Here is a 19336-nt window from a genome sequence, read left to right as displayed (position 1 = left end):
CCTAACCCCTTAAGGTATGTTTCGTAATGTGGGCCTATGGTCATTTTACGTGTTGTTTTGGGTTTTGGCCTCCCAGCTAGGATCTTGGACTTCAACGTGATATGCAGGAAGCCTATTTAATAGAGGCAGTCAATTATAAAGAATGCATACACCAATTTGCATGCAGCAAAACATTTACTCCAATATGTATTTAACATAGAAAAATGGTTGGAGTAGTTATTTTACTGTAGGCAGAGGAGAGTTTGGGGCCTTTATTGACCTCAGGGACTACTTTATGATGTCATGGTAGCATCCCTGGGGTGCATATACCGTATTGGCCCGAATATAGGCCGCACTTTTTTCCCCCACTTTAAGTCTTTAAAGTGGGGGTGCGGCCTATATTCGGGGTCTAGTGCCCGACGCCCGGGACATGCAGTCCCGGGCGCCGGGCAAGCAGCGGGGTCAGGATACAGATCCCCCGCAGCGGTGCAGGGGACCTGTATCCTACTGACTGATACGCTCAGACAGCCTCCCCTGCCAGCACTTCCCACGGGGGGAGTACCGGCACGGGAGGTTGTCTAAGCGCATCGCGTGGACGTTCACCGCTGCCGGTGAATGTCCGCATGATGCATTTTACACCCCCCCCCGACTTACCAGAGCAGACTCCCGGGTGTCTTGCAGGGCCGGCGGAAGACATCTATGCACATCGCGTATACAACTTCCGGTGCCGGCACTTCCGGGAGTGCTGCCACCGGGAGTTGTATACACGATGTGCATAGATGTCCCCCTCCGGCCCCGCAAGACACCCGGGAGTCTGCTCTGGTAAGACGGGGGGGGCAGAGTGGCAGCATATCTCGGGGGGGGAGGACAGAGTGGCAGCATATCTCGGGGGGGGACAGAGTGGCAGCATATCTCGGGGGGGAGGGACAGAGTGGCAGCATATCTCGGGGGGGAGGACAGAGTGGCAGCATATCTCGGGGGGGGAGAGGACAGAGTGTCAGGATGTTTTTTTGGTGCTTTTTTAAAGAAAAAAACTTTTTCTTTAAAAAAGCACCAAACTTTTAGGGTGCGGCCTATATACGGGGGCGGCCTATATCCGAGCCAATACGGTATTTCTTTTTGGTTTTATTATTATTATATATATATATATATTTTAAACATATTCTCTTCTTTTTTTTTTTGGTACTCGCTTTGATCCCCACAGCAAATGATCAGAGTATATCAATAGTACTTGTGATCAGCCAGCAGGAGGATCAACAAGGACCCCAGCAGAGTCTGGAAACATCCTCTGGAAAGTCTTTTGCTTTTCACTGTATTTCCGGCAGCGTCAGAAGCTCCGGTATTATTCGGCGTTATTGAAGTGATTCGGGGTCCTGCTGACAGGGGAGACTACAGGCTGTCATAAGACAGTCTGATCGAACGTTTACCAGTTGGAAAATGTCCCCACTGGTGAAAAATACATAGGGGGTCCTGTTATACCCTAAGGGACATTTAGGCCACTTCCCTTAGGATGTAATATTAGATTCTAACAATAAGAACCTGCTAATAAACAGGTACAATAAATATAGCAGATGCCCCGTTTGTCTATATATACTGTTTGCAATAGAAGCAAGATTACATAATCCTCCTCATCCCCTTTTTTCTCCTCTTTAGTATTTTAGAGGCAGTTGGAATAAGATTAACATGAATTGTTTCTTTCCTGTAAATCATCACAAGCAAATCACTTTGTTAGGACAACCAAGGTCATTTACTGGACATGATGGAGAGCCTGTCATATTACTATTCAAGATAAGGGAGAGAGAATTTTATGTAGATACAGGAGATGCGCATTTGCCTCATACATCTTTCAACAAACTTCTTCAGATCATTCTCTAGGAATTTAAAATTATACACGGGATGTTTAACAATTCCCTCCTTCCTCACATCGTTTGACAAGTTCTATTGAGATATTAATTTTTAATATGTGTGGCGCATTTTCGTATCGCCTCCTAGTGATACAATATCTAGAATAATAGTGTTGGTAACTCCAAGGCAAAAGAGAACTATTCCATATTTGTTAATAGCGGCAGCTACTGCTTTTTTATATTTTCTCCAAAGTAAAACAGGGGGTTCTTCGTACCTTGGGTGTCAGGACAATTGCAGAACCTCCATTAATGCCTATGATCGGCATTGACGTTTGCGCAGAGATGAAGTCAAGGATTTGAGCGACAGACTCTGTCCGTGTGTCATCTTCAAAAACAACCCCATGGACACGTAGGCTGGAGAGGACATCGCAGATGTGCACTATAAGGCTCTGAGGATTTGTGTCATTCAGTATTACAGTTATCGGGTTAACTTCCATAGTAAAGTTGCGAAAGGCGGAGGGAGCAAAGCGAGCACTGTCAGGTGGGTATGAGGTGCCGCTGAAAATTATGGCCACGTTGAGGATTTTGGCCCTTTCTTCTCGAAATTCTAAAAAAGGACTGGCGCATGCCAGGGCCATAAAAAATAGCATCCTAGCAGTGGGCACAATGGCAGCGTTCACAACACGTAGGCAACTCATCTCGTAGGGCTGTGGCTTCAACTCTAAAGAAAGAAAAGAAAAGGGGACGTTAAAATTACCATTGTTTAGGTTTTTTTCTTGGTTCATATACTTTTAAGCACTGATAATGATCACCGAAAATGGAAATCACCCATTTAGCCAACCTGCAAATATATTTTACTTCTATAAACAATCTTAAGCACACCTGAATCTGACCACCACTTTTTTCTATTTTTGTCCCCTATAAAGCAATTTCTTACAATAAGCTCGGTCGCATGCTATATTATCGGGTGGCCACTGGCTTTAAAGTGCCAGGGCTTCCTTGTGATCGCCAGCCATGCCTGGCTTTCGTCGATGTTAGAAAATATAAATCTGAGTACGTTAAATACTGACCCTTAAATAAAAGTACAAATATTAACACATAAAGTGCATTTACAGTATAGAAACGGAAAGTCGGGTTTAATCACTAAAGCATACGTTTTGCAGGTGAATTTGCAGAAAAGCGATTACTTAGGCCTTTCTTTTAGACATTACCTGGAGTTTGCATAATTAATACATAATGAACCCACAACACTCCAGTGACTGCCGTTTTAAGGAATAAACCCCTATTTCTGGGAGATGGCCGGCTAATATAGTTCAAGGATGCATATAATTCATAAGAATAATAAGAACTGTTGAGTTGCTGTTTCAGAAACAATGGAATAATATACGATGTAGCCTGGTTATGGCTCTGTGGCGCAGATGGGCTTCACCGTGGCATCATACGGTTAGGCTCTAACTAATGGCTAGTGAGACAAAAAATAGGCACATAATGGTGTGTCTAGCGATGGCAGGGATGTGCTTTGTGACAATAGCGGGTGAAGTAGATTAAATGCAAGATAAAATATCCATCTTTCCAAGATGGCCACCAACCAAGAGATGACTTTTTTTTAACTGTATGAACCCTGCAAGTGGCAGGTGTATCAGTCGGGTAATGATTTGAACCACCCAGGTGGTATTCAAAGGGTTAAACCTCTTTTGACCTTGTCAAGAGAATGACATCCACTGAGAAACACATGTTCTCTCACTCATCCATTAAACCTTTCTTATGGAAACTCTCAAAATTGTGCTAAGCACATTATACGAGCATTTCTTTTTAAGACAGCTATTTGCATGAACATGATCTTTAAGTCATGTTTCTCTTCCATTAATGTCTTTACGATAAGCCCAGATGGATTTGTAGAGCAGACGGAATTGCTGAATGTACAGACATTTATAATTATTGGGTACTGATCCACAGAGCGTCGCGGCACATTTCCTAAGACGTTCTTTTCTCCTGTGAAACAAACACGGCTAATATTGCTTATGTCTTCTTTGTCTTTGATAAATCATTATAAATAAATCACTTAAAAACCAAGCATAGATAAGAGACTTTATTGAAAAAGCTCCGGTTTTCTTCATTATGCCAGGCAAATTGTTTGCAATGCAAGCAAAATACTCCGTTTTAATATACACCAAGAAATGTACCAATGGTTAAAAAGTTGCTGCTCCCACCACCATGTGGATTTTAACAATTACTGTTAAAACTCTTCCAGATAAAATGATTTTATCAATTAATATTTTGATAAAATTCATAATATGAGCCAATAACGCCTATCATTTAAAAGAAGGCATTAAACATGCCGTAGAACCTGAAAATGGCATTTAAAAAAGGTATGGATTTTTTTTATGTGATGAAACCATCAAGTGAAAAACTATAACAAATAACCAGAATCTGCACACTCCAAAAGAACCCAGATGCTTAACTGTGCCAGGAAGGGCCGGTTCCCCAGTAAATCCAATAGATGAATAAAGGCTCCAGGCACTCAAGAGTTCCAACGTCAGGCAGATTTATTGAGATAAATAACAGCGTTTTGACCTCACAATGAGGTCTTTTTCAAGTTGGTTTTGCATGAAATCCACTGGCTATGCCTTTGGAGAATAATATTGAAAATTGAACATTAAACAAACATTATAACATAAGGGACTTTCTGGAGTCAACTTATTAACAATAGGTGAGAGATAACTTAGCGCGGAGGTAAAAACTATATACAAGATAGCTTTACACCTACCCCTAGAAACATAGAATTTGACGGCAACTATGCCTATCCCATGTCTGTTTAAATTCTCTCCCTGTATTAGCCTCCACCACTTTTGCTGTGAGACCATTGATCTACTACCCTCTCAGCAAAGTAGAACTTCCTTACATTATGTCTTAGCCTCTGGCCTTCAAGTTTTAGATCATGACCTCTTGTTCTAACATTGCTCCTCCGTTCAGATACGCTTGCCTCCTGTACTTTGTTAAATTCATTTAAGTATTTAAATGTTTCTATCACATCCCCTCCCCCTTCTTTCCTCCAAGTTATACATATTGAGATCCTTTACTCTTAAGAACCACCTCCATCTTCCTGCTACTAATGCCTCTCACTATATAAAACAACCACCCTTTATTGTATTGCCTGCTTACCTTTAAGACATCAGACATAATCACTCCTAAGTCCCTCTCTTTTGTTGTTGCTGACAGAACTTAATTTCTAATGCTATATTCTCCCTTTCGATTTTTACATCCCAAGTGCATTACTTTACATTTATCAACATTAAACTGCAGCTGCCATGAAAATTAGTTCTATAAGAGAACCACTACTATGAACTGACTTCCATTCATGTCCATTCCCCAATTAACGTTTTCTTGCTCGTACCACCATGTGAGGACTGCACCGAGCCCTCACATCTACCAGTTAGTATTATTATCCATGAGAGGACACAGCCCAAAATGCCAAAGCATAAGCCTGGGCTGTCGCAATCACTAGAAGCCCAGCCATCTATCCTGGCGGCGCTGTGTCATGAAGAGAGGGTAATATATATGCCGTTATCTAGTATTGGGCTATAGTAGTATTTCTTTTAATCAATCCACCATGTAGAAATAGCGAAAAGTCTTCTTTCCCCAACAGCTAAAGGGATGTCCTACTGTAGCCATCACATAAAGTATAAAAGCTATTGCGAAAACATCCAAAATATAAAATTCATAAGTACATGAAAAGTTACATATTTATAGATATATGGAAAACTATATCAAGTCAGTGAAATTCAACTAGTAGAGGAAATTATTTAGGATTGAATCAGTTGAAGACACTCCACACACCCTTTTCCCAACCATAGCCACGGATGCCAAAATAGGTAAGGATACGAAATATTTTATGATACCAAAGTCAATCTCATCAAACCAATGATAAATCCTCATTTATTTAAATTTAAAGCATGCAAGTAAAATAGCGGAGGGTGTGCGCTACAACCTTCTCTGAGCAGGAACTCAAAAACATATCCTCTGACATCATTTCACATAAGCATAGTCTGAATGGCCTGGCTACAGGATGTTCATATTCCTAGTCACGCTAACCTTGCACTTACAGCTTCAGGCATTTCTTTCTATTTCTATTCAATTGCAAAATATATGATTTGTGAAAATAAAAATATTTTTCAACTCCAAAGAATGGCATTACCGTTCTTTTAATCTAAAAACATTACATAGGTTTATTAATCAACATGATATACAATCTGGGACAGGCCCTCTTTAAAAACGCACAAGAGTAATCACAATGAACACAACATTTTACTGATTTAGAAGAAAAACATCATTTTCTAAAAAGCAAAATTTATAGTATCTTGATCTAGCACTTAAATTTTAACATCTTCATAAAATCAGAGAACAAACCCAGAATAAAGTTTATCAATGCAAACTTTCCATGGCATTGAGATGAGAACTTTCTTTGATAAATGACCCCTCTGGGCAGTAACAATGGCCTCGAGGGATGCTGGATTTTGCCCAAGACGTTCTGGGAACTTTTCCAGCCACATGCTGCTGTATGAATACTTAACACAACAGCATTTGCATAAACTGTAAAAAAAAAAAAAAATCCATTTATGCTATTTTCATATAAAATAGAACATCTTCCTTGGTAAAAGATATGAAATCTAATGAGGACTGTGATAGCCATGTAAAAGCCTCCAATTCTATCTTACTTTTTTTATTAAGCCAACCATAGAAACAAGGAGCTTTGTTTCCCTTAGGAAAAAAAAAGGTAACTCTAACTCCTTAATTTACTAAGCGCCAATAGCTTGCTTGATATGAACATCTGTTAATTATTTAGTCACTGTGCTGGATTAGCTAAATCCAAATAATACAGCAGTTTAGTCTTCCAGATTTTCGTGCTAAATTTTATTTGTATTACCTTTTATGTAACTGATTATTTAAATAAAGTGTAGAGTGAAAAATGCCAGAGAGGAGCATGCACTAGAGTGCTGGAAGGGTTAAAACACAATTTATCCTTCTACTTTTTTTACATTATCAGCAATGCATTTACAACATAACTAGATCCTTTCCGTTCTCCTATTATTGGCTTTCTATCCAGTCCCTATTGGTGGCCATGCATTGGACATGCCGTCTGCCATATTTGTTTCGGGTGGCTCTATTAACGGGTCATTCAGCTGTTTTTCCCGCCAAATTCCATGTTGCCCTCCCCCCGATAAGAGGTTCTGTTTGGGACTAATTATATTTTTGTAAGCTTTAGGGAGATACAAGTTTGCACCCGGGGTGAAAACTGAGCTAAAGCCCATGAGGGATGATCTGAAACCCCTGACCTTTCTACACGAGGCCCGGTAGCCTACGGCAAACAATGAACCGCAAATGAAGCCAGCGAGTAATCAGCAAGAACCTCGGTTTGCAAAACAAGAAACACGGCACATTACGATGCTGGTCCTTCATTATGTTGGTTTCTTGTAATTAATTTCCTTTTCCATCACAAACATTTCTAATTAGGGGGCAGAGAGAGCTCACTATCAATTTCCTGCAGCATCGGAGTTCAATCAGGTAATGTTTTTCTATCAGGCTAATCTAACACTGTCGCTGAATGCAAGTGACAATTTTACTATTATGTGTTTATATGAATCAATATAGAGTGAGCCATGAGTTTTTAAAGAACATTTTCATAAATGTGGATCAGACGCCACAAAAATGGCATTGGTTACCAAAAGGATTGCTCGACACTAACAAAATGTTCTTTGTATGTTAGTTACCGTATTTGCTCGATTATAAGACGAGGTTTTTTTCAGAGCAAATGCTCTGAAAAATACCCCTCGTCTTCTAATCGGGGTCGTCTTCTAATCAGACCTCAAATAGAGGTCTGATTAGGAGACTAAGATCCAGATCCCCCGCACCGCTGCAGGGGACCTGGATCCTCCTGCCCCCCCCCTCATACACACACTTACCGGTGCTTCCTGCTGTGTTGCCGGGGCAGCGGGTTGACGTCTACGCGATCCGCGTAGACAACGTCCGCTGCAGCCGGAAGGAGGTGTGGCTAGCAGCGGGAGTTGTCTGCGTCCGTCGCGTAGACCTTCCCCGACTGTCAGAGATCAGAGCTCCCCGCACCGGTGCGGGGAACTCTGATCTCTGACAGCCAGGGAAAGTATACGCGACGGACGCATGCAAACCCCCGCTGCCAACTCCACCTCCTTCCGGCTGCAGCGGAAGGCGACGTCAACCCGCTGCCCCGGCTGGAAGCACCGGTAAGAGAGGGGTGAGAGGGGAGAGAGAGAGTGTGTGTGTGTGTTAGTTAAATGGGGGTATAGTGCATTTCTGGAGTGGCGTTAAGGGGGCATTTAATAGAGCACTCTGCCTCCTGAAATGCCTTATACCTCCCTATATGGCACTCTGCCCCATAATATGCCTTTTAACCCCCTAAATGCCAGAGTGGCAGATAGGGGTATAAGGCATTTCTGGAGGCAAAGTGCTCTATACAATGCCTTTTAACTCCCTTAATGCCACTCTGCCTCCTGAAATGCCTTATACCTCCCTATATGCCACTCTGCCCCATAATATGCATTTTAACCCCCTAAATGCCAGAATGGGATATAGGGGTATAAGGCATTTCTGGAGGCAGAGTGGCACATAGGGGGTCAAAAGGCATACCATGGGGCACAGTGGCATATAGAGGGTTAAAAGGCATATCATGGGCCACAGTGCCATATTGGAGTGGCAAGCCAAATTGGTGGACCAATTCAGAAGAGAAAGCCTGGCATGGAAGAGAGACAGCCAACAATCAAACCAAAGATGGGAAACAAGCAAACCAAAATATCTAAATATGGTCATAAATTGAACCTATAACATCCATTTATGTTGCAGAAACATCTTCTCACCCTCAGGTGCCATCACAAGGAATCTAGTGACGGTGTACGTACAATATAGAGGGTACTTCGATGCGCCTATGTTCTGCAAGACAACTTTTAATTTGAGTTATTAAGTAATATAATTTGTTGAATTTGTTAACTGAAGTAGACAGATTAAACAAATGATATGGACGCCTATTTACCATTATTAGTATATGGAATCTGAATATTTGGCAATAATATTATATTGAAGTACAGCCTCCTTCACATGAGCTTATTGTTCCTGTTTAATCATCTTCACTTGGGTCTTTTTAAATATTTTGCTTGGCGTCACTCATTGTTAAAGCCAATTCTCAGCTTCTTGGCCCATTTTCCTGCCCTAGTGTTGGATCAGTTTTAAATAACTAAGCTAAAAAAAAAAACAACAGCATATTTCACATAAGCAAACTGGGAAGTGATACATTGACCCGATCATTGATTTTCTTTGAGAAGCATTGAAAAGACATCTTGTTGATTTCAAGGGCAAGACATCAATCAGCGGGACTGTTAGTAGAACAACAATACACTTTTACCTTTAATATAGGTATATTAGATGTTCAATATTCACACTAATTCTTCGTTGGGCCATCACAAGATTGGACCATATTTCCTAGGTATGTAAGCTAATATAAGGTGCTTTCTTCAGCCATTTTCTTGTGGTATATCATATACTTTCTAGTAAAATTGTACACATTTAACCTGTCTTGGTTCCGGAAGGGACTGTCATGAAGATTTATATTATTTCTATATGTGTCCTGAAAGGCACATCACCTTGTTGAACTTCAAAATGCTTCAAAATGCTCCACACCCTTCAGAGCGACATATATTCCTATATAAACACCTCCAACTATCTATAGACACAAACATATATAAATGACTATCACAGAAAAAATATTTAGTTTGGTATGGTCTATAATTGCCGCACTCAATTTTTCAACTTGCTTCTTACGTCGGTGGGAATACAAATCAAAAGGGATGTGTACGGTTTTGGGAAGGAGAGGCTGTATTTTCACCAAAATCCATGACATTATATGATAAGAAATAGTCTATTGTACACTTAATAGTCTTTGTCTTCATTAATCAGACCCTACGCATGGCTCATCGAGCCGTGCATAAGTAGAGCGGACTTCATAGGGACACAAAGTCCAAAACAGTAAAGCAGCGGACGCTCATTCACTGAGGATAAACCAAGGAGAGCTTGGCATTGGGCTCGTGCCCACACCGGCACATCCAGGTATATAAACTACTCATAAATGAATACATGCTATATACATGATTGTCATCTGCCTCAGCAATCTAATACATTAATCATGAACTAGAAAGTCATTAGGGGATATACAAATATAATCAACAAAAAGGCATCATTATCATCTGAAACATTCATCTCCATTACGTATGGTTATTAATCTCAATTTACAAATTTGGTACAGATTTTGTATTATACAAAGTATATGCATAAAAAAGAAGTAAAGCTGTGTAGGCCAAATCTTATGCATTAAAACTCCCTAAAAATACTTATTAACCGAATGTTAAATATTATTAAGCATTGATAAATGCTTATTAACTAGAACCACTGTCGTTCCGAGGCAAAAATAAATTAAATGTTATTCTTGAAACAGTAAATATCTCTTTCCATTGATGCTAGCCTTTCTGTTTTCTTTTTCTTTTAGAAGACATTTCCAAGTCATATATTGCACTGTACACCTGCGAGCCTTCACTACATACATTTGCCCAGTGGGTCACTGATACCCATATCAGGCTCACCAATGGATCCAAATTCCATTTATCCCAACGTTAAACCAATCCTATTTAACCCAACGCTAAACCAATCCTATTTATCCCAACGCTAAACCAATCCTATTTATCCCAACGCTAAACCAATCCTATTTATCCCAACGCTAAACCAATCCTATTTATCCCAACGCTAAACCAATCCTATTTGTCCCAACGCTAAACCAATCCTATTTATCCCAACGCTAAACCAATCCTATTTATCCCAACGCTAAACCAATCCTATTTATCCCAACGCTAAACCAATCCTATTTATCCCAACGCTAAACCAATCCTATTTATCCCAACGCTAAACCAACCCTATTTATCCCAACGCTGAACCAATCCTATTTATCCCAACGCTAAACCAATCCTATTTATCCCAACGCTAAACCAATCCTATTTATCCCAACGCTAAACCAACCCTATTTATCCCAACGCTGAACCAATCCTATTTATCCCAACGCTAAACCAATCCTATTTATCCCAATGCTAAACCAATCCTATTTATCCCAACGCTAAACCAATCCTATGTAAAAGGACGAAAATTCTTGGAAGTTTCTAGTCAAGAGCAGAGACCCCAAACAACTTTACACTAAAGAAAAAGTATACTTGATAATAAAGTTATACACATACTTGGGAACTCTCTGGTTTTGTCCCAATCTCAGGGTGAAGAGGCAGATTCTCAGGGTCTCCTCCTAATTCTATCCTGCTGTGATCATAATACTCCCTATTGGTGCTTTTGCTACCATTATGTTATGGTTGATATCCCTGCTTAAATGCAGGTAACTAAATTAGGTGTATTCTAAAATAAATCACGGTTTTCGATGAGGACCGATATAAGAGTCATTCTACAAGAGGTAAGAACATTATAGCGACGTTACAAGCAAGATGAGATTTCCAGGTGGGAATGATCTTTGTACGTAACGTATGGTGCTTGATTTGGCAATAAAATGTGTAACGTGTGTATGTATTAGTATAACAAAATCGTTGAGGGTTATGATCTACAAAACCAGAGATGATTTTAAGATGATTTAGTTGGATTTGATGATTACTGAGATGCTCAAAATGACAGTTTAACTCTTGAAATATCATTCATGGTCACTCTCCATTCCCTTTCACAACGTCATGGATTTGTAGAATGGTGAAGCATGGACATGTCCCAGGCTCTTAAGTAAGCCTAGAACCCTACAATCCTACCCCAAGCTATGCATCAGATCCCAGAGTCAGATTATTTTCCAATTACGCTTATCCTTGGGGGCCCAGGCGCTTAACAACAATTCATACAAGGCATGATAATTCTGTTTTTAATGCAAACAAAATTCATTAGAAAACATAAACCCGTAAAACCCCACATGAATAAAAGATGGACCAGTAAGCGCCAGATTGTTTTTTTTTCTGTAAATTATGGAGTTGTCTACACAGTAAGGCTGGTAATGACTTCTTTCTAAATTAACCCCTTGAGTATAAGTCCTTTGTACATCGCCGGTACATTAAGCATTGACGGATGAGGATATTTATTAATGGGTACACAATCCTGTAGTTGTGTTATTCGGGATATCGTACACTAGATAGGCAAGCGTTGTAAAGAATAACAGCTTGCAAGTTCCATATGCGTTCCTTTTGTCCTACCGACGTTACATTGGAGTCTTTACACATCTACGTTGTAGACCGACAATCAACGTGCGGAGTTATTTGGTTTAAAACCACGCTCTCGGTGAGGTTAAGCAGTAATCCTTTAGTTCTACATTCAGAACGGTGGCAGAATTTCAGAAAAGCCTCGGGAGTTGGAAAAGGAACATTTTATCCCGCACGTTGCTTAATATATTTATTGTGTTGAAACGCCTGGTAACATCTGCTGCGGTAATGTTTTGCATATGCTAGACAACAGTATGTGTTTCTTACGTATAACAGGAACATTGAAAGTTGTTTAGTAGATGGGTCCATATTGTGCTGTTAGCTTAGAATAGATGCGAAGTTACTACAAATGCTAGAGGAAAATGTCTGAGATGAAATCTGAGCTTCAAAGGATGCAACAGGCAAACCCTACTGTCTACAGATATTGTTATATTTTAATTGTTAATATATTTCAGCTTCGCTACGGTGTCATGAAAGGTTAATAAAAGTGATTTATTAATTTACAATGTTGAAACAGGACCAATCCAAGTAGAAGAACACAGCTTTCATTATTAAATTGCGTATTTTGGCATTACGTCTGGATTCTACTCACACTTAACGGTATTCCCTAACATCTAAATGGAACTGTCACCAAAAACCAAAACTAAATGCAAAACACTCGTGCCGATATCTTTTTTTATAATCAAAATATTCTGGGTTTTCTAAGATGTTAGGATTTATATTCTTCAGATCTACCTACACCAAAAGCCTTGGCAGCTTCCTTCTACAGCTTTAGAAACAGAATTTGATGGTAGATTCAGCCCATCTAGTTTGCCATTTTCCTGACGGAAAGACTCCTTGGTCTCATCTTAAATTCAGGATAGCCGTATGCTTATCCCATGCATTCTCCCACTGTATTAACCTTTACCACCTCTGCGGGGAGGCTGTTCCGCCCTCTCAGTAAGTAAGCTTTGTAATCACTAAGGCATCACTTATATCAGATAGGTTGAATGGTTCTTATCTCCCGTAAATTCCTATGTTAGCCGAATAGGAGGTTTCTGGACTCTAAATGCATTATTGTAAGGCGGTGGGACTTTCTCATGACAAAGAAGTCAACCCCTTTTACATACATTGCAACACTAAGACATTAAAGAAGTTTAATGGTGTAACGGTTCAGATAATCGGGAACATGGCAGTTCACCTTTAACTTTGTACACTCTGCTTACTCTGTAGGAGCAATTGGATATGTCCTTGTAGATCATACAATTTAATTTTAGCTCTGGAGGAGCAGAAAATTAACACAAGTTGCCCAAGGTCATATCAAATGTTTTTATTTTTAGATCCCTTGTCCCTGGTGTTATATCAGACTCTCAAATGAATTCACCATTTTACTGACAATTCTTTAGCAGTTCCATTGATCTATGCATTTCCAATGAAGATCCCCGTTTGTTGATTTGCCAGGTAACACAATGCTCAAGAATGTTGAGTGACTTTTATTGCGTAGCAGAATCATTTGACCGGAATTTGAGGTGGTGGTATCTATCTACCATAAGCAGGCCTGGACTAGCCATCCGGACTGGTCATTTAAACAAAATCCCGGTGAGCTGCTGGCCAGCAATGCCTCACATTCAGCACTGGAGTATGCAACGTGGGCACACAAAAAAAGTGTGTGGCCTTAAAGTGTCCAGCCCCGACTATAAGCATGTTCAAGGACATAGTTATAGAAACAGTCTAGTCCCCCAAATTGCATTTTTAACTTAATGCATGTTGGAATCCATTTTCCATCGATGCCTATGCTCCTGCACTGGCTGCCTCTACCTAAACCAAGAAGTCTTAGTATGTAAACCACTTGTACATGCTCAGTAGCACTTCCAGTTAAGCCAATAGGGTCACAGCTCATTGAGAATAACAGCAACCAATGGCATTTATACTAGCAAAATATCAGTGTCCAGACAGCATGAGAGTGATTGGCTGTCACTACTACCATTGATTTCAATGACAAATCAACCCCATTGACTAGAATGGGAGTTTTCTAGAGCGAGTGTTCACCGCTTTCAGTAGAGGTCGTGTCCACCTCTGCACTGGTTCCACATCCACCAAGTTATTTTCAACTTCATCTGCTTTGTGCATATACAGTAACGTCCTCATAGAGATCAAACAATAAATTTAGTGGGCCATGGCTCATGCTATGTCAGATGCCCTAAGAAAACTGGGACCACTGACATACCTAGTTTAATTGGTAAGGAGCATGACCTTGACCTTGGAGTCATTTCTTTAGTCCTCTATTAGTATCAGGATTCATGGTCCATTATGCATGAAGCTGCTGACAGCATGATGCAGAAATGTTTACCCCTGATTGCTATATTTCCATTGTTTGTCAATACAAAGGTTTTTACATTATAGAAACAAAGCAAACCTAAAAAGCAAATTCAGACATTCTTCAAAAATACATCGGGTGATGATTATACAAACACAGGACTAGGTCTCCATTTTCCCTATAAAAATAACACTTTGTAAAATATTTAATCACATGTCAATATGATGTAAGTCTGAATAATTACAGCCTTGTGGTAAGGTCTAAATAAGTGCAGAATGGAGTTGTGAATCGCTGTCAGCTCAGTCTAAGTATAAGACACCCCATTGATAATATTTTTATGACAATTCTTTATACCCATAGCCTTTCAAGTTGACTGTTTCTAGAATTCCTCTTTTGTTATTTCTTCACGGTTCTGGCAATATTCTGTATTGTCTCTGCTTTTTAGCTCTTTGTGTTACATTAGCATGTTTCTTTGCCATTTGTCTTCGACTTTTTAACAGGAGAGGGACTTGTTAACCTGCTCCTTGTGAGCAATTACTGTGGAAATGGCCCATTAAACCACTTGGTGGCTAGCACCTGCAAGGAACAGAGAAATTCAGATTGGCTCTGATACCATTTCCTTCTTGGTATCATAACTTAAACCAACAGGGTATCAAATGAAGTCAAATTGTCCACTTATATTATTGTTTTTATATTGTCTTACCTTCTGGGAAGACCTCTGCTGAATATTAACTCATATCTCTGCCAAGTAACATACTGCTGTGTCAACATATTGTTGCAATAAAAATAATTATTGATATAGAGACAAATGTGGACACAATCTCCAGACTACCTTTTATTTCCTATTCCCCGTTACAGAAATGTTGTATTACAAATAAATACTTGTACAGCAGTTAATGTAATATTATATTATTCTTCTTCTGGGAAACTGTAAAGGGTAAATGTCTTTAGTATAAAACTTTCATTGTATCTAACTTTTTTTTTACACTTAAGTTGACATATGCTCTCGTGTTCAGCAGTTTTCTTCTCTCCTGACCTTGTAAAAAATCCAGTTGACTTGACGATGACTAAGGGACGGACACTTTCCGACAACGCATTCTGACTTGCATAGGTGCTGATGACATAAAATGCGAAAATAGACAGCCCCCATAAAAAGATGGAGGGACGACAGCTACATAAGTGTAAATATTTCTAGTAATCTTACTAGAATTTCTTAAGAAAACAGCATGGAAAGTATACACATATTGATCCTTTTTTAATTAAATATATTGGTTGTGTAAGAGACCAGTCATTCCCATATGGGCAAATTAGATAACAAGCTTTAAGTTCGGGGAAATCACCATCTTCCCTCCTGTGTTAGAAAGTTGGTGCGTATGGATCAAGGATCCAGCCCAGGAGAAGAATATGCCCGTGATGATGTCGGGGTCCTCTACCCCAATCATGCCGGGTCAGAGGAGCGCAGGGAGTAGAGAACATGGTATATCAGAAAAAGGTAACAGGAATGCGGGGGTTCTACACCTCAGAGACCCATGGAGACCACTCTGACAGCGGCCCCTAGTCGGCCTGCTGGTAACGCTTGGGCAGCGGAAGTCCCCCAGGATGCAAAACTTCGCACGCGGCGAGCGGACTATGGGACTCTCCGCGGGCCAACCCCGTGAGGAGAAGGAACGTGGTCCGCTTGCTTTACGTGGGGAAGGGGACCGTGCCCGTGAGGAAGCGGGTGATAGGGGCCCAGAAGGACAAGGGCTTCACGTGTGCAGACTTCTTCGCTATCATACACATCAGTGGGACTCATTTTTCATCAGGTCTGACCAGGTGTCATGTTTTCATCCCAGTCAGCCCAGACTATGTCACAAATGCAGTTCATCAAGGCATTTCAGCATAAGGTGCGATGTCATCAAGTGCACCCTATGCGGTGTTGTAGGACACTCCAAACAGGTGTGCAATACCATATTTTGCAACCTGTGGGGGTATTGGGCCATTCGCACAGAGCATGTCCTGAGGCCCAGCACAACCTGAGCGCATATGGGATGGACAAGGTGATTTCACCAAAGAGAAAGAACAGCCAGTTGTGCAGGGAGCTCGGGACAAAGCTCTACCCTATGCCCTAGGTACCTTCACCAGCACCGCCCACGTAAGTAACCCCAAGACCCCTACACCTCTTACTAAGAAACCACCGGTTAGAGGCCCCGTCAGCAGCAAGAATATCGTTACTAAAAATAGCTCGAGCTGCATCCGCGTGGGATGAGTCAAGGTGGACAACAGTCGGACCAAGGAGGGAGACCTCGGCTCAGGAGGCAAGTCGGAGCAGTCCCTCAGTAAGTAAAAAGTCCTCCGCCCCTACCAAGATCCCTTCCCGCTCTTGAAAATGGATGGAGAGGCAAACCGTTTAGGATCCAATCCGGGGTGAGGCAAGGCTGTCCCCTCAGCCCACTCCTGTTCATGTTCGCCATAGATCCCTTCATAAGAAGGTTTGAGGCAAGTACGCTAAGAGGAGTGGCCAGACCCCCGGAAAGGCCATTACAGATCATGCTGATGACATGTCTGTCATTGTGTCCAACACACAGGAAGCATTGACAGTGGATGAAATGATGAAAAGCTATTCTGCTGCTACCTCCTCCTTTATCAATAGGGACAAGAGCAGAGTTTTCTGGTGCGGGAAGGAGGGGAAGCTATTCCCCCTCCCCAACGGTTTCCCAGTGGCCCATGAGCAAATTAATATCTTGGTGTCAATGTTCGGACCGGGAGACTACTCGTTGGTCAACTGGACCGAACCATTAGCCATAGCTGGCAGCAAAGTAGAAGAGTGTTGCTGGTGGAAATTGACCTACAGAAAGAAGGTGCGCTTGATTAGAACCTATGTGCTGCCCTTGTTCTCTGTCAGGTTCCACCCTACTCAGCCTGGAGTATTCAAAGTTTGTTATGCTCATGTTGTTCTGCAACTACTAGTGGCCACCCTTCTCATTCTGGAGCACCCAGACCTCATGATTGCAAGCAGCTGTGCCTTGTTACCTGGATTGAGCCCTCAGTCAGGGCCTTTGCATTAATGTGTTTGGACCGCTTTGCTCTTGCCCTGTACCTGACCCTGTATTGTTCCTGCCGTGTGCCCCTCCAGAGGGCTTCCTGCCAAGAGACTTATTACCTATACTTGTTTGTCCTGCTCCTACCCAACCTGCTAACCCGGTTCCTGACATTCTCACATGTCAGTAATATCTGTCCTCTGCCATGCAGCTTTTACTCGAGGGTGTTCAGTCTGTTCTTTTGCATGTTGTTGGGGAACAGACTCAACCTTATCATGCACCAAGTGATATACCTAGCGAGGCAACATGGCGAATTGGCCATGGTCAACCCGGTCGTTGTCCTGACCAATAACTTTATGAAAAGGACGTGGCATTTCTCAGTTTTCACGGCAGGCTATACATGAAAGGGAATCTCAAGTACCGGAACATAGTGGACCCACCTGCTCCCCATTCACAACTGAGACATTGTAACATAGTAACATAGTTCATAAGGTTGAAAAAGACCAAAGTCCATCAAGTTCAACCTATATACATATTGTGTCCCTACCGTGTTGATCCAGAGGAAGGCAAAAAACCCTTATGAAGCAGATGCCAATTGCCCCATACCAGGGGGAAAATTCCTTCCCGACTCCAAATATGGCAATCAGAATAAATCCCTGGATCAACGTTCTGTCCCTATTAATTTACTATCCATAACTTGTGATATTATTGCTTTCAAGAAACACGTCCAGGCTCCTTTTAAACTCTTTTATTGAGTTTACCATTACCACTTCCTCTGGCAGAGAGTTCCATAGTCTCACCGCTCTTACTGTAAAGAACCCCCGTCTGTGCTGGTGTAGAAACCTTCTTTCCTCCAGCCGTAGAGGATGTCCCCTTGTTATAGATACAGTCCTGGGTATAAATAGGTCCTGGGAGTGATCTCTGTACTGCCCCCTTATATATTTATACATAGTTATTAAGTCCCCCCTAAGCCGTCTTTTCTCCAAACTAAATAACCCTAATTCTGATAATCTTTCTGGGTACTGCAGTCCTTCCATTCCCCTTATTACTCTGGTTGCCCGTCTTTGAACCCTCTCCAGCTCCACTATATCTTTCTTGTACACTGGTGCCCAGTACTGTACACAGTATTCCATGTGTGGTCTGACTAGTGACTTGTACAATGGTAGAATTATTTCCTTGTCATGGGCATCCATGCCCCTTTTGATGCACCCCATGATTTTATTTGCCTTAGCAGCAGCTGCCCGACACTGGTCGCTACAAGTAAATTTACTGTTAACCAAGACTCCTAAGTCCTTTTCCATGTCAGTCGTCCCCAGTGTTTTCCCATTTAATACATATTCCCAGCCTGGATTTTTCTTCCCCATGTGCATAACCTTACATTTATCCGTGTTGAACCTCATCTGCCACATCCCAGCCCAAGCCTCCAACCTATGCAGATCCATTTGTAATCGTGCACTGTCCTCTATTGTGTTAACCACGCTACAGAGCTTAGTATCGTCTGCAAAGATTGATACTTTACTATACAATCCCTCTACAAGGTCATTAATAAATATATTAAAAAGAATAGGACCCAAAACTGACCCCTGTGGTACCCCACTAGTAACAGTCACCCACTCAGAGTATGTACCATTAATAACCACCCTCTGTTTCCTATCACTGAGCCAGTTACTTACCCACATACACACATTCTCCCCCAGCCCAAGCATTCTCATTTTATGTACCAGCCTTTTATGTGGCACCGTATCAAATGCTTTGGAAAAATCAAGATATACGACATCCAGCGATTCTCCCCGATCCAGTCTTGAGCTCACCTCCTCATAAAAGCTGATCAGGTTAGTTTGACAGGACCGATCCCTTGTAAACCCATGCTGATATGGAGTCATACATTTATTT

The 19336-nt window shown here is 41.3% G+C and overlaps 1 protein-coding gene across 1 annotated transcript in view; it reads right to left on the bottom strand.

Annotated features, from left to right (window-relative positions):
* Positions 1-19336, bottom strand: part of GRIN2D (glutamate ionotropic receptor NMDA type subunit 2D) — a 228995-nt gene that overhangs the window by 113864 nt on the left and 95795 nt on the right. Inside the window, exon 2 of the mRNA XM_053451874.1 lies at positions 2099-2544. Within this exon, the coding sequence (XP_053307849.1) occupies positions 2099-2521 (423 nt within the window). The 5' untranslated portion in view covers positions 2522-2544. The remainder of the gene's footprint in view (positions 1-2098; positions 2545-19336) is intronic.

The sequence above is a fragment of the Spea bombifrons genome, chromosome 12 (genome assembly GCF_027358695.1).
Source record: "Spea bombifrons isolate aSpeBom1 chromosome 12, aSpeBom1.2.pri, whole genome shotgun sequence".
NCBI lineage: Eukaryota > Metazoa > Chordata > Amphibia > Anura > Pelobatidae > Spea > Spea bombifrons.
This window is presented reverse-complemented; position numbering and strand designations above follow the sequence as displayed.